Source organism: Botrytis cinerea, chromosome 13 (genome assembly GCF_000143535.2).
Source record: "Botrytis cinerea B05.10 chromosome 13, complete sequence".
Lineage (NCBI taxonomy): Eukaryota > Fungi > Ascomycota > Leotiomycetes > Helotiales > Sclerotiniaceae > Botrytis > Botrytis cinerea.
This window is the reverse complement of record NC_037322.1, coordinates 1,284,581-1,297,007: the sequence shown is the minus strand read 5'-3', so window position 1 is coordinate 1,297,007 and position 12,427 is coordinate 1,284,581. Positions and strand designations below refer to the sequence as shown.

The 12,427-nt window shown below is 43.4% G+C and overlaps 3 protein-coding genes across 4 annotated transcripts; 2 read left to right on the top strand and 1 right to left on the bottom strand.

Moving 5' to 3' along the window:
- Positions 1-3,775: 3,775 nt before the first annotated feature.
- BCIN_13g03720 (hypothetical protein) lies at positions 3,776-5,321 on the top strand. 2 transcript variants are annotated; one of them, XM_024696803.1, is made up of 5 exons: positions 3,776-4,061; positions 4,125-4,623; positions 4,728-4,882; positions 4,971-5,177; positions 5,263-5,321. In XM_024696803.1, the coding sequence occupies exons 1-5, from the start codon at positions 3,827-3,829 to the stop codon at positions 5,268-5,270; spliced, it is 1,104 nt and encodes a 367-aa protein (XP_024552617.1). In that variant the 5' UTR covers positions 3,776-3,826; the 3' UTR covers positions 5,271-5,321. The 2 variants fall into 2 exon arrangements, with proteins under 2 accessions (XP_024552617.1, XP_024552616.1); XM_024696804.1 differs by having other exon boundaries at positions 4,971-5,321.
- A 725-nt stretch (positions 5,322-6,046) lies between these two features.
- On the bottom strand, positions 6,047-9,451 carry BCIN_13g03710 (hypothetical protein). The gene is made up of 3 exons (XM_024696802.1): positions 8,936-9,451; positions 8,790-8,889; positions 6,047-8,735 (listed from the first exon to the last, which is right to left on the bottom strand). The coding sequence occupies exons 1-3, from the start codon at positions 9,346-9,348 to the stop codon at positions 6,318-6,320; spliced, it is 2,931 nt and encodes a 976-aa protein (XP_024552615.1). The 5' UTR covers positions 9,349-9,451; the 3' UTR covers positions 6,047-6,317.
- Positions 9,452-10,016: 565 nt separating this feature from the next.
- On the top strand, positions 10,017-12,425 carry BCIN_13g03700 (hypothetical protein). The gene has a single exon (XM_001556290.2). It carries the CDS (start codon positions 10,151-10,153, stop codon positions 12,158-12,160), a length of 2,010 nt encoding a protein of 669 aa, XP_001556340.1. The 5' UTR covers positions 10,017-10,150; the 3' UTR covers positions 12,161-12,425.
- The last annotated feature ends 2 nt before the right edge of the window (positions 12,426-12,427 follow it).

Below are 12,427 nucleotides of genomic sequence, written 5' to 3'. Positions count from 1 at the left end.
ACGTGCAACGTGCAATGTGCAATGCAAGAGCCCACTGTTGGTTCCTCAAAACAAAATAAAAATGTCATCCCAAAGCAGCAACTGTTGACCCATGGATCATTGACACGGCTCCGGTCGGTACCAAACTCGAGCCTTGACACTGACCTCGATTCGTCACCATCCCGAAGTGCTTTATATTAATATTTGAGCAAATCACTAACTTTAATCCATCACAAAGTTTACATACTGGTTGCATGAATTTTCGTCTCCAGGTTTTGCACTTGAGCATGAACTCCTCCCTCATCGGTCAATCTCTGTGACAGCAATACCGTCGGTCAGCACTATCAAAAACTTTCGTATCACGGTATCACGACACAGATATCACGCACGCATTGACCCGGCCAACCCAAATAGTTCTGTTTGTCCGCGTCCATGCAAAACCCACAGGTGGCATGGAGATTGCCACCACCGATGCACCTATATAGACATTTGTGGAACCTTATCGCCTTGAGATATTTATCGCGGCAGTTTCCAAGAGAGTGTGGCAGCTCGGCATTTCAGCAAGACCTGCAATACACCAAGGATGAGATCATGCAGTCATGATTCAGTTCTTCGTGCGCTATAACAATCGGGTGGAGGAATCGGATTTTACGGTACAGAATGAAAGTCTCCCAAGCATACTTTTTTGACAGAGGTTTCCGCCCCAATTTTGTCCCAAGATCGCCTAGATACCTTGATGAGAAAAATACTCATTCTAGCATCAAGGGATCTCCCCAAGTTCCCGCATCTAAGCATACGGGCAACAAGTCTAGCCGACAACAACGAATAATGGCACATTTGATGATGGCAGAACCATGTGCGCCGAGACTGCGCGACTTCTTCGATAAGAATTAATAGTTGAGCAGTGGGTACTCCCTTGGTTATCTCGTTATGTACGTGTGGAGAGTATCAAGTAAAAAGCTCCTTCGCGATCTCTTCATTATCAAGTAAGGATATGCTTGCTCATGACCAGTGGCACCCCAAATTACTACTACAACAAATATCGAATCAGCAATCTCATTGGCCAAGCTAAATCATAGATCTGAACATCCAAGAGTCATGGTATCGAATAAACAAGCTATCAGTCTGCGTATTGGTCATATTTTGAACATCAGATGAAATGGATGGTGACAGTATGCCTTCTGACAGGTTGTGGCGGCATGCAATTCTCAACAGTACGTACTACGTTCTTGTTTGATATTTCTTCCTTCTCCACGTATTTTAAGTCGTATTCGTATTAATCGTCCCAGCTTCCAGGTGACTGGGTTTTCGTCTTCGCGGTTGTTCACAACATCGATTTATGCTCCGAAGTAGATTCGTCTACCCCACGACGACGTCGTTATTTCTATACTCTAGATAGGGTTTCCTTGTTGAGTCGCAGTCTAGCGACAGCAATATTAAGTAGGAGAAGAAAATCGTTAGCATGCTAATGCAAAAATCCCTGAATCAGGACGGTTAAGATCCACAGGATATAAGGATTAGAATACGATTAGACTGCGCAGCCTTGTCCTTAATGTACGTAGCAAAACTTTATCTCGATCGATTCATGATGGATGAAAAGTTACTTTCTCTGATAGGTATGTAAAGACGATTGATTTTCGTTTTTATATTGGGGCGGGATTGAGGTCTTGACGCCTCTAGTCGAGGGACTCGTCAGCTCAGATATTTGCTTGTTTTCATCTCGAACATTCAACCAATACGTCGTTGACGTTTCCACTATACTCTGTATACACCATTATTGCACTCAAAGCATAAATTTGGGAATGAAGATTTCATGGCCTGGATTCACATGGACACAATTATTGGAAAGAATAAAATCATCGAGATTGTTCTTATATTCCGAAGGTCATAGACAATTATAACAAGCAGCACCAGCAAATAGGTAATTGTCAATTTGGAATGTAGCTGGGTGGAAATATAAGGGATTACAATTGAATATGTATGCATATTACTGGCGATGGAGAAGTGTAGATATCCGTTCAGCATTTTACTATCTACAAGTTAGGGACGGCACAGTACTAGCTACTACATAGATCTTTTCAATTGCAATATAGGATATATACTGAGGCCTATTGTAAAGATTGTTTCTTATTATAGAATTATCATAAATGTCTTTGAAAGCTATGTAAATAAACACAGTTTCTAAACCTGATGAGAATAATGAATTGTTATATGAATAGCTTCATTGAAAGGCACGTAAAACGCAAATAAACTACTGCTCTCAAGTCGACTTGATGTCCGTCAGAAAAATGCCACAGAATTTTTGGTGACAATTTGGAGATGTGCAACATTCCTCAACATCCACTTTGGTTTAGTTTAATTGGATCACATTCATTGTCTCACGTGCCATTTTGAGCCTGATTTTCGAATCGCATCTTGGATTTTTGAATATAGTAGTTGACAAAGTGAAACTCCCAGATCAATAGGACCGCTGGCGCAACGGTAGCGCGTTCGACTCCAGATCGAAAGGTTATCCGTTCAAATCGGGTGTGGTTCAATACCTCCTACATTGATCGCTCTTTTGTTCTTTTGCAATATTTTATCATCTATGATGGGTCGAGAATTTTACTCGAGGAATCCGGGATATGTTCGCTTTTTTGGTGGTGAAATTGTTTTGGCATGTATGGATTCGGTAAATTATCGGATGGCGTCAGTCGGCTTGGGTGACTGATTTCATTTCTGCCAAACCACAACAAATGGATTCAAAATACCATGAACATCTCCCATCTGTTTTGCCTGCGAAATAATGTCATCATTGTCCAATCTTCACTTTGATATTGTAATTGGCATATCCATATTTTCCCCGTGACGATATTTTAATATGCAAATATCCAGGAATTATATGCTGTCTTAAGTAAGCGCAGCCAATCTTGTGCGATGTGAATGTCACTCATACCTCAAGTATAAGTATGGGCTCATATCACATTGTATTGTTGATTTATGAACCTAGAGAGGCTTCGTCAGCTCTCTATGCCATCCCATATATTTCTCCTCATCCTTTCCTTCTCCAGGAAATCCTGCATCTGCCGGTAGTTTTTTTTCCTCTGTGCGGCTAATCACAAGCAATTCAAAGGTTGTTTCATACATGTCTGTATGTGTGCGTAATTAATGCTTGGGTAGGTTCTATCCTTTGGTATTGCAGTTGCCAAGTGCTATTTATCGCACCAATACCTTCTAAGGGCAATCACCAAGACAATGTTCCTGTCTCCTTCCCATTGAGAAATATTTCTCCGATGCTGGAATGACATTCTCGAAGATGATTTTCCAATCAACTTTCTTGCATTACTGTTCTTGTATGACGAATTGGATGTGTCTTGGATCCCTCCCTATATCGCCAAGATGGCGCTTCTGTAGCACGAGCATGGAGAATCTCAATTCTGCATGGTTTCGACAGGTATCCCAGACACTTTGATATAGAATCAGGCCTGCGGTGGTGGAAATATATCCTCAAAACCAATCCAAATCATTTGGACGCGTGTACCTTTTTCTTGGGAGGATCCTCAATATCCTCCAAAATCAATCACCTACTCGATTCTGTCGACGTCGTTCGCGGGAAAAGTATATCCTGTCTGGACGAATTGAAATTGCCTTGCTGGGAAGATCGTGGAAGTCTTGGCGCTGTCGACATCAAGATGTCATTTTGTTTTGCAAGTTGGCGTCTGGAAGACGTGATATTGGAAAAACAAATTGCTACAGAGCTTTTGAAACGGGTCAAAATTATGTATATATATATGAAGAACGTCGTCCTGTAGAAATAGAAGAATCCACAAGCTCATCAACCTCTTTTCTCTTGCGTATTCTATTCACCATGCATTTCACACATCTTGCCATCCCCACGTTGGCCTCCTTGGTTGCTGTGCAAGCACATCCAGGACATGACATTAACGAAGAAATCGCTCATATTGCAAGAGCTCATGAATTCCACAAGAGGGATATCAGCAGCTGCTACTCCAAGCTCAAGGCTCGAGGTCATCATCAACGCACCACCGACAGAAGACACGAAATCCTCAAGAACGAACGAGCCAAGCGTGGTCTCCCCACTGGTAAACCTCCATTCATTCCTTCACTCCCTCCCTTCATCTCCTAATCCCCACTAACCAACCCAGACGCCTCCATCATCAAACTCCGCGATCTCCCCGAGCTCTCCGCACGCGACGCCGGCACCGTCCTCAACACCAACCACCTCTCCACCACCACATACTCCCCCACCGACAGCTTCACCGACATCTTCACCGGCAACAATTCCTGCATCCTCGTGCCCGAAGTAACCGAAGGCCCCTTCTACGTCACCGGCGAATACATCCGGGCCGACGTGCGTGAAGCCGCCATCCAATCGGGCATCGATCTGATCCTCGATATCCAAGTCATCGACACGTCGACTTGCGAGCCGGTCTCGGATGTCTACGTCGATTTTTGGTATGCGAATAGCACAGGCACGTATAGTGGTGTGACGGATGCGTCGGTGCCGGGAAATATTAATGCGACGTTTGCGCGGGGCATTCAGGCGACGGGTTCGGAGGGCGCGACCCAGTTCACGGCGTTTTATCCGGGGCATTATCAGGGGAGAACCCAGCATATTCATGTTGCGACTCATGTTGGTGGAACGTGAGTTCTCTCTCTCCATCTTCCTCTGCTTCTTAGTCTGCAACCGAAATCTCTTTTGGTGTATTGGAAGTGGAGAATAATACTGATAATATTACGCACAACAGAGCATTCCCAAACGGCACATATCAAGGCTCGACAGTCTCGCACATCGGCCAGATTTTCTTCGATACCTCGCTTTCGAATCAGATCGAGGCGTTGACTCCTTACTCGACAAATCCGAACCCGGGATCGACTACCAATGCCAATGATGGGATTTTCCGTACGTGAAGCTCTTTCTTTCCTCTTCTCATGTATCATATCATAAGTTTCAGTTCATAACCCCCCAACTAACACCCTCTTCCCACTAGTCCAAGAAGCCGCCCTCGGCGACCCCGTCGTCGAATATTCTCTCCTAGGCTCTACCCTCTCCGAAGGTCTCTTCGGCTGGATCGCATTCGGTATCGATCCTACTCGTGCTGGATCCATCCAAGCTGCTGCAGCGTTGACTTCTGATGGAGGTGTGCCTGTTGCTGGCGGCGGTGGTGGTGGTGGACCAGGGGGGGCACCTCCTAATGGTACGTTTCCCGGAGGACCGAATGGGACGCGTCCCGGAAGACCGACTGCGACGAGTAGTGGAGCGGCGACGCTGACGAGCAGTAGTGATGTAGGGACAACGGTGGTTTGAGTGGTTGTGAGAGATGAGAGAGAAGGGAAGGGGAGGGGAGTAGATAGGCGGGGGTTTGAGATGGGGTTGTGAGGATGGAAGTTTGAGTTGGTGCGGAAAATGGAGTGCTGATTTGAATGGGGGTGGGAGTAAGATCGGGAGATTTTCTTGCTAAGAGAGAGGAAGTGATTTTCCATTCATTTTCACGCAGGTTGTGAGATGATTTCTGAAATATCCCATTTGGAATATTCTCGATCATCTCACTTCTTATTTTAAACACACGTTTTTTGTGATTTTTTTTTTTTTTTTTTGAAAAAGGGGGTGGGTGTGTTGGTTAAGGTTCTGAAGTCACTCTTTTCTTCGGGGCTATCTTTGTAGCTTGTTTTGGGTAGTTTTTGAAATTCTATATCGTCTTTCGCTTAATTTTTGTTTTTGGGGATCTGTGGTTTTTGATGTTTGGAGTTTATGGGCGTTGTGAGGTTGCTGAGATGAGATGAGATGTTTTGGTAGTGATGAATGCATACTTGGGTATTGAATAGTATTCTATGTACGTAGGGATCTGGAAGCCTTGCAGGAGAAGAGGATGAACATGTCATTGGAAATTGTAAGGAGCAGGAAAGGAATATGAAGCTTCTGGAGATGAAAAATTGATGAAGATGGAATAACTACTACGCGACGGGCAGTTATAAAAAGGTAACAGGTTGATTGTAAGATTGGTGATTGCTTGTTTAAATGGCGATGGGAAAGACACTAGAAACAGATTTTAGAGGATGAGATGGTTGAAAATATTGTTTTTCCGTAACTTTAAACTGACTAGATGGGTATGAACAGGCTCCGTGAAAATAAGAGGTTAAAAAAGATGCGCTATCAGTGTGATTCTACATATTTGTATCTCTCGAACAAAAAGAAAGATATAGAAGCTCATGCTGACGTCGCATGTTATCCTTGTCGAAATAAAGCATTTCCATTAGTCTCCAGTGACAAACAACTTCCCCCGCCCCCCTCTTTCTCTCTTCTTTGCCGATTGTAGTCTCCATATATCAGATTCTCCTCAATCTTTCAGATGTTCATCTGCCTCGAGCTTGTGCTTCTCCTCTTCTGGAATTGAATCATGGCTTGCTTTCCGTCTATCTTTTAGACCTTCGGGCATTTGGATATCACTGGCTTCGCTTTCTGTCCCAATGATTGGATCTACATCATCTTCCACGTGTTCTTTCGCACTTTCTTCCTCCTCTCCTTTAGAAATACAAAAAAAAACTTGCTCTGTATCCGAATCAGATGACCAGAGTAAATTTCGCTCGTATGTGGAGAAAATGGATTCATCACCTAGCTCAGAGACTTCGGATTCTGTATCGCTTTCGGAATCAGAGGGCAGACTTGTTGATGATCCCTTTCTGGCTTTCCTCTGTTCGCGCTGCAATTGCTGTTCGAGTTTCTTGCGTACTGCCACGTAATTACGCTCCGCAGCTAATGTGTTGGGACTGTTAGGCCCCAATGTTTTTAGATCATGCGTATGAACAATTTCATAATATGAAAGGGATTCGGAATATTTTCTTTGATCCTCGAGAACATAGCCTAGTTCTCTCATGTAGAGAATCGTTTCAGGATGATTCGTTCCAAATATTCTTTGGCCGTCGTGGACCAAGTTCCGGTAAAGGGCTTCAGCATCAGCGTATTTCCTAGCACTTCGGAGAACTTCAGCAAGGCCCAAGATACTTGCCAATGTCGTTACAACGTCATGTCCGAAAAGCCTTTCTTTCGCCTCGATGACTCTTCTGAAAATCTTCTCGGCCTTAACAAGTTGACCTCTTTCCATTAGACTCCATGCAATGTTGTGTGTGTGTATCAATACATTCAAATCTTCAGAACCGTATTTTTTTCTACAAAACTTTAGTACCTCTCGGTCTATATGAAATGCTTCTTCAAATTTTTTTTGACGACCCAACACAACTGATAGCCAGCTACGAGCATTCAAAGTAATATCGTCCTCCGGTCCATTCACCAGCGAACTCGTTGACACCCATTGTTGCGCAGTCTTCTCGGATTCTCTATATAATCCGCAGTCATCGTAGAAACTCGTATACCGTGAATAAGATAGATATAACAAACATCTACTGAATCCTTCATCTTTTTTGAGTGTCACCATCAAATCTTGATTTTCTTCATGCAAACTAAGATGGGATAGGATTTCCTGCCGCAGTGATAAGGGCATTGTGTATGTTTCTTGAGAGTAACATTGGTTCAGAACCGTTGCCACAACATACGTGCTGAGAACCGCGGATTCAAAGCATAGTTCTGGAGAAGCGCGCACGCGGATCCAGTCCTGAACCAAAGGGTGTAGAGACAGATGACAATGGTTATTCTCGTCTCTATACCAGCTTTGGATTAGGGACAGTCGAGAGAGATCATTCAAAATATCCACAAACTTTTGTTCATCCCATTTGTTTTCTTCGTCAACAAACAAGAGTAAAGGTTTATCGATCTCCCTCACTTTGGGCTTGGAGAAGAGTTCTCTTGTGCAATAATTCTCAAATAATCGTTGGGATATATTTTGACAATTGAAAAAAGCAAACAAAGTCAGAATCTTTGACTTGTACTTCTTCTCGTCATCAAGCGTCTCGAATTGCTGGTAGGAGAGTTCCCAGGTTGTAAAGACATTCAATGCCGTTTCGTCCGCAGCCTCCCCAATCTTACGCCGATACTGTGACATTCGTGGAGTTTCCCGTAAAATTAATTCTCGTTGGCGATTATAGTTATCCATAAATTGGGATAATTGGATCTTTTGAGTTTGAATATATGATCCTGCTTGTGTAATAGCTAGTGCATGATACCCCAAGCGATCAACGATAGCGTATGCGTCGTCGCGCGATGCGGTATCGCTTACCCGGCTTTGTTTGATGAGAAGACTACAAGCATCATTTTTTGGGAGCCCATGTAGCTCAATATCATGATCTCCTTCAGCCAGGAAGGCAGTATCTGCGTGTCTACTCGTGATCAAAATTCGCCCATATTGCCCTGATGGCATGAAATCGAGCAAATGAAAACTTGACGGGTCGTCATGATTATCGAAAACGATTAGCCATGGCTCACCCCAGTCCCGAAGCCTATTCAACACAGAGGTAACCACTTGGTCATCTTGTGTTGAGTCAGCTGGGCTTCTGATACGCTCCAGTACTGACTTGAAATCTTTATTGACAGTGCTCTCGGATGTTGCATCAATCCAGAATATGGCTCGAATATTATTCTTTCTTGCACGATGGCAATACTCGAGTGCAATTTGAGTTTTACCTTGGCCTCCCAATCCCCGAAGAACAACGATACGGGGCTCAGATTCAGAAGATAATCCTTTTTCGATCTTGTCTAGGATATCTTCACGCCCAATAAAGCCACTAACACGGCGATTTGGCACGATGAAGTGACTCTTGTTATTGTTCTCCGTGTGAGCGATAACACTTGATCCAGAATTCATCTAAGTAAGTATTAGTTGGTATTTATGTGGTAATGTAGCAATTTGTTTGGTTACCGATATAAGTATAGATTTGACATCCGTAACATCATTTGCAACCGCACCAACCGTCAATTTTATGTCTTTTGCATTGAGATCAACTTTCTGCAAGAGAGATCTTTGGAAATCAGTAGAGCGAATCTGTCATAGTTGGGCGCTCTTACAAATCAATCTTTTGGATATAGAGACTCAACAAGGACTTCTCTCTTTCGAGATCCGCAATCATAGAGGATATCTTTTTTTCTGCTCTCACTCCTGTAAATGCTTTTCGCAATTTTACCCTCTTTCCATCATCCGGAGTAGCAAGATAACTTTCAAGGCTGTCCTTGATATCTTGTGCAGAATTAGAACAAGTTTTCACAACCAAAGAAACTTCGGAGGTTTGCAAAGAAGTATTCTTCATAACCAATACTAGAAGATTGATGAATTGCTCAATGTGTTGTATTTGCCCACGAATCTTCTTCGGGCCATTTTTCATTTGTGTTTTGATATCGTTTAAGAATTTAATGGCATCGTAGCTTTGCTGGGCGATTTGAGAGGAGGCGGCGATGGCGCCCAAGATAGATAACGGATCCATATTCGAAACACAAATTGATATATCTTACGACATACATACACACGCACACGCACACGCACACACGTATATAGTACAAAAAGAGCGATCTTTGCGATAAAGTATCGGATGGAGAATTCATGAAATGCTTGAATGTAATATTGACATAGAAATCTTCGTAAGACAGTAGCTTTATGTGCGCAGCCTCTTGATGGAGCAACAAATAGTACAGGGAGCAAAGCCCCGTCTTGTCAGCTTGCCACTGCAGCACATTTCATAGGCCATATTATGTTGTAGATTATCCGATATATGCAAGCCAGCGGCCAGCGCGTCAACTACACCATTCCTTGGTGAAGTTGCATCGTGATTTGTAAATCAGATGGGCTATGTGATCTAAGCCACCGAAGAGGTTGCAAAAGTACAGCTTATTGGTGTTTGTGTTATTCAAATGCTTTGGAATAGAGAGCTGGCAATGTGTTGGCCTATGAATGTGATGTTGCGTGGGAGCTCGAGAATGAAGCCAGAGGACCTGGGGGCAGAGAGGAGTCAAGAATTGCGTGTTGCCGGCGATATCTGATGGGCACAAACAAGATTCTCCATAGGTTATATCACGTGATAACGAGCTCTAGCGTGTCGAGGTCGCGTTGACAGTTCCGTGACACAAATTGCAAACAAAACACAAATCTAATTAGAATCTTTGTCTATGCCGTCAATTGTCTTGCTTTGCTTTCTTTCAATTCAACGTAATAGTTGGCGTTACTTCTGGATTGGGCTCACATGATTTCAGGCATTTCTATCGGCATAATCCAATTCCCATCTCAATAAAATGCAGGAATTTATTGATTTGATAAGTTCGAGTCCAGAGCCAGAACTGCCAAAGACTCGCGCCAAAGTCGCACCTGGTGTCGCTCCCAAAGCTCCACTCAAAGACCTATCGCAGAGTATTCCAAAACCACCTACAGTCCAGCTCTTTGACTTCAGTTTTGCCAATCTAGATGATTCGACAAGTATTGAGGCAGCGAAGGCCCCGCCACCAAGTCCGTCGATACGATCTCCCAAACCAAAAGGTCCCAAGACAATACAACTTGACGATGGCAATGAACTTCAATTGTGGTCTGATGATTTCGACACGACAATTGGTTCTGTATTGAATAGCGCATCTGCAAAGCGGGATACTGGAAACACGAAGCAACGCCAAGGCGACAATGCTCCTATCGAAATAACAGACTCAGACGACCCATTTACCTCTCCACCGCCTGCGAAACGACAGAAAGCATCACCGCGAAATGATAAAGCTCCAAGGGCTGCAGGCGGATACAAACGTACCGTTTCGAATATTGAGTCCGTCCAAACAAGTAAAGCAAGACCGCCTAAGTACAGTTTAAACAGATCAAACTCCTTGGGTGCAGACCCTTTATTGTTTACAAGCTCGCCAGATGCGTCCGCTGTTCGATCAAGATATGTCAAGGGAAAGGTATCTTCCATTGGATATGACGATGATGATGACGAATTGGAGATACCACGGAAGAAAGCCAGCAAGCCGATTCTTTTGGAAATCGAGGATGAAGACGATTTTCCCTCTATTGAGAATTTGAAATCCTGGAATCCGCAACCAAGACAATTGAAAGCGATTGAAGAGCCGATGCTACATCATTATGACGATGATTCAACACCTGAAAAGAAGAAGCGAGAGAAGATCGATAAATCTAAAGAAAAGGCTTCGAGTGCAGCAGGAAAAAAAGCGGCAAAGGATGCCGAAAGAGAGCAAAAGCGTATCGACAAAGAGTATGCCAAAGCAGAGAAGGAGCGAGAAAAAGAAAAGGCAAAGGATCTGGCTAAGGTCAACGTTGATCGAACCAAACCCGAAATTTCGACTCCAGAAATGATTGTCGATTTGCCTTCATGCATTCAAGATAAAAGCAATATGGCACTGAGAACTAGAATAGATGTTTTACTGAAGGAATTGAATGTTCAGCAGTCTCAATGGGAGAATTCAGATCTAGTCATTAAGTGGCGTCGAAAGGTCATTTCGGAATACAATGAAGAAAGTGATATGTGGGAACCCAAACCACGGCAAATCAAGGACGAAAAGCACATTCTATGCATCATGCCGGCTAAGAAATTCGTTGATATGGCTTTAGGAAGAGGAGATGTGGATCTAGATGCTCATGTTTCTATCCTTAAATCACAATTCGAATCATGCAAGTTGATATACCTTATTGAAGGTTTAACTGCATGGCAAAATAAAAATCGGAACATCAAAGACCGACAGTACCAAGCTGCAGTAAGGAGTCGAATAGCAGAGGATGAAGAGGCTGGTACCAGTAGCAATCAGAGGAGGAGAGCAACACAAGCCGACGAATACATTGAAAATGCAGACACTATCATTGAAGACTCTTTACTCAAATTGGAAGTTCTCCATAAAGTACAGCACCGGTTGAGTACCAACACACAAGATAGCGCAAAATGGGTGCTGCAATTTACCAAGCATATATCTACGATTCCGTATCTAGCTCAACGCGAAGCTATCGGTTTGAATTTCTGCATGGCGGGCGGTCAGTTCAAATCTGGGAAAGATACCACAGATACGTATATCAAAATGTTGGAGGAGATACATCATGTAACAGAGAAGATGGCAGAGGGTATAGCGGCCGAGTATCCTACCCCCCAGGCCCTACTGCAAGGATTCAAAGAGAATGGTTCGTCGGCATTGGAAGGGTGTCGAAAATTGGCGAACAAGAATGGAGCACTCACGGATACGAGGATTGGTAAGACAATCAGTAGAAGGGTGTACAAGATTTTCATGGAAGAGGATCCGGAGAGTTTTGACATATAGATATGTGTGGACTTTGGATTTTGGGGCATATGTTTGGGGCTTTTGGGAAGAGAGGATGAGCTAATCTTATCAATGTGTGGATCTTGGAAGGGGGAACACAAAAGTCGTTTTCCGACATGGAGGACTTGGTGTCTTTCGGCTCAAATTCAAAAGGAGTATTGGGATTGATGACATCTCGGTAGGAAGTTCAAGTTGTAATGAATATTAAATATGGTGTTGCATTTGTATCGATATCTACCACGAGTGCAAAGTATTTTTTGTCTCATG

What these genes read in the sequence shown, in the direction of transcription:
- BCIN_13g03720 (XM_024696804.1), top strand. Translation starts at nt 3,827, where the DNA reads ATGCATTTCACACATCTTGCCATCCCCACGTTGGCCTCCTTGGTTGCT. An exon ending in CAAGCGTGGTCTCCCCACTG is followed by an intron (nt 4,062 to 4,124) that starts GTAAACCTCCAT and finishes TAACCAACCCAG; the next exon opens with ACGCCTCCATCATCAAACTC. An exon ending in GCGACTCATGTTGGTGGAAC is followed by an intron (nt 4,624 to 4,727) that starts GTGAGTTCTCTC and finishes TACGCACAACAG; the next exon opens with AGCATTCCCAAACGGCACAT.
- BCIN_13g03700 (XM_001556290.2), top strand. Translation starts at nt 10,151, where the DNA reads ATGCAGGAATTTATTGATTTGATAAGTTCGAGTCCAGAGCCAGAACTG.
- BCIN_13g03710 (XM_024696802.1), bottom strand. Translation starts at nt 9,348, where the DNA reads ATGGATCCGTTATCTATCTTGGGCGCCATCGCCGCCTCCTCTCAAATC. An exon ending in TATATCCAAAAGATTGATTT is followed by an intron (nt 8,890 to 8,935) that starts GTAAGAGCGCCC and finishes TGATTTCCAAAG; the next exon opens with ATCTCTCTTGCAGAAAGTTG. An exon ending in TCAAATCTATACTTATATCG is followed by an intron (nt 8,736 to 8,789) that starts GTAACCAAACAA and finishes ATACTTACTTAG; the next exon opens with ATGAATTCTGGATCAAGTGT.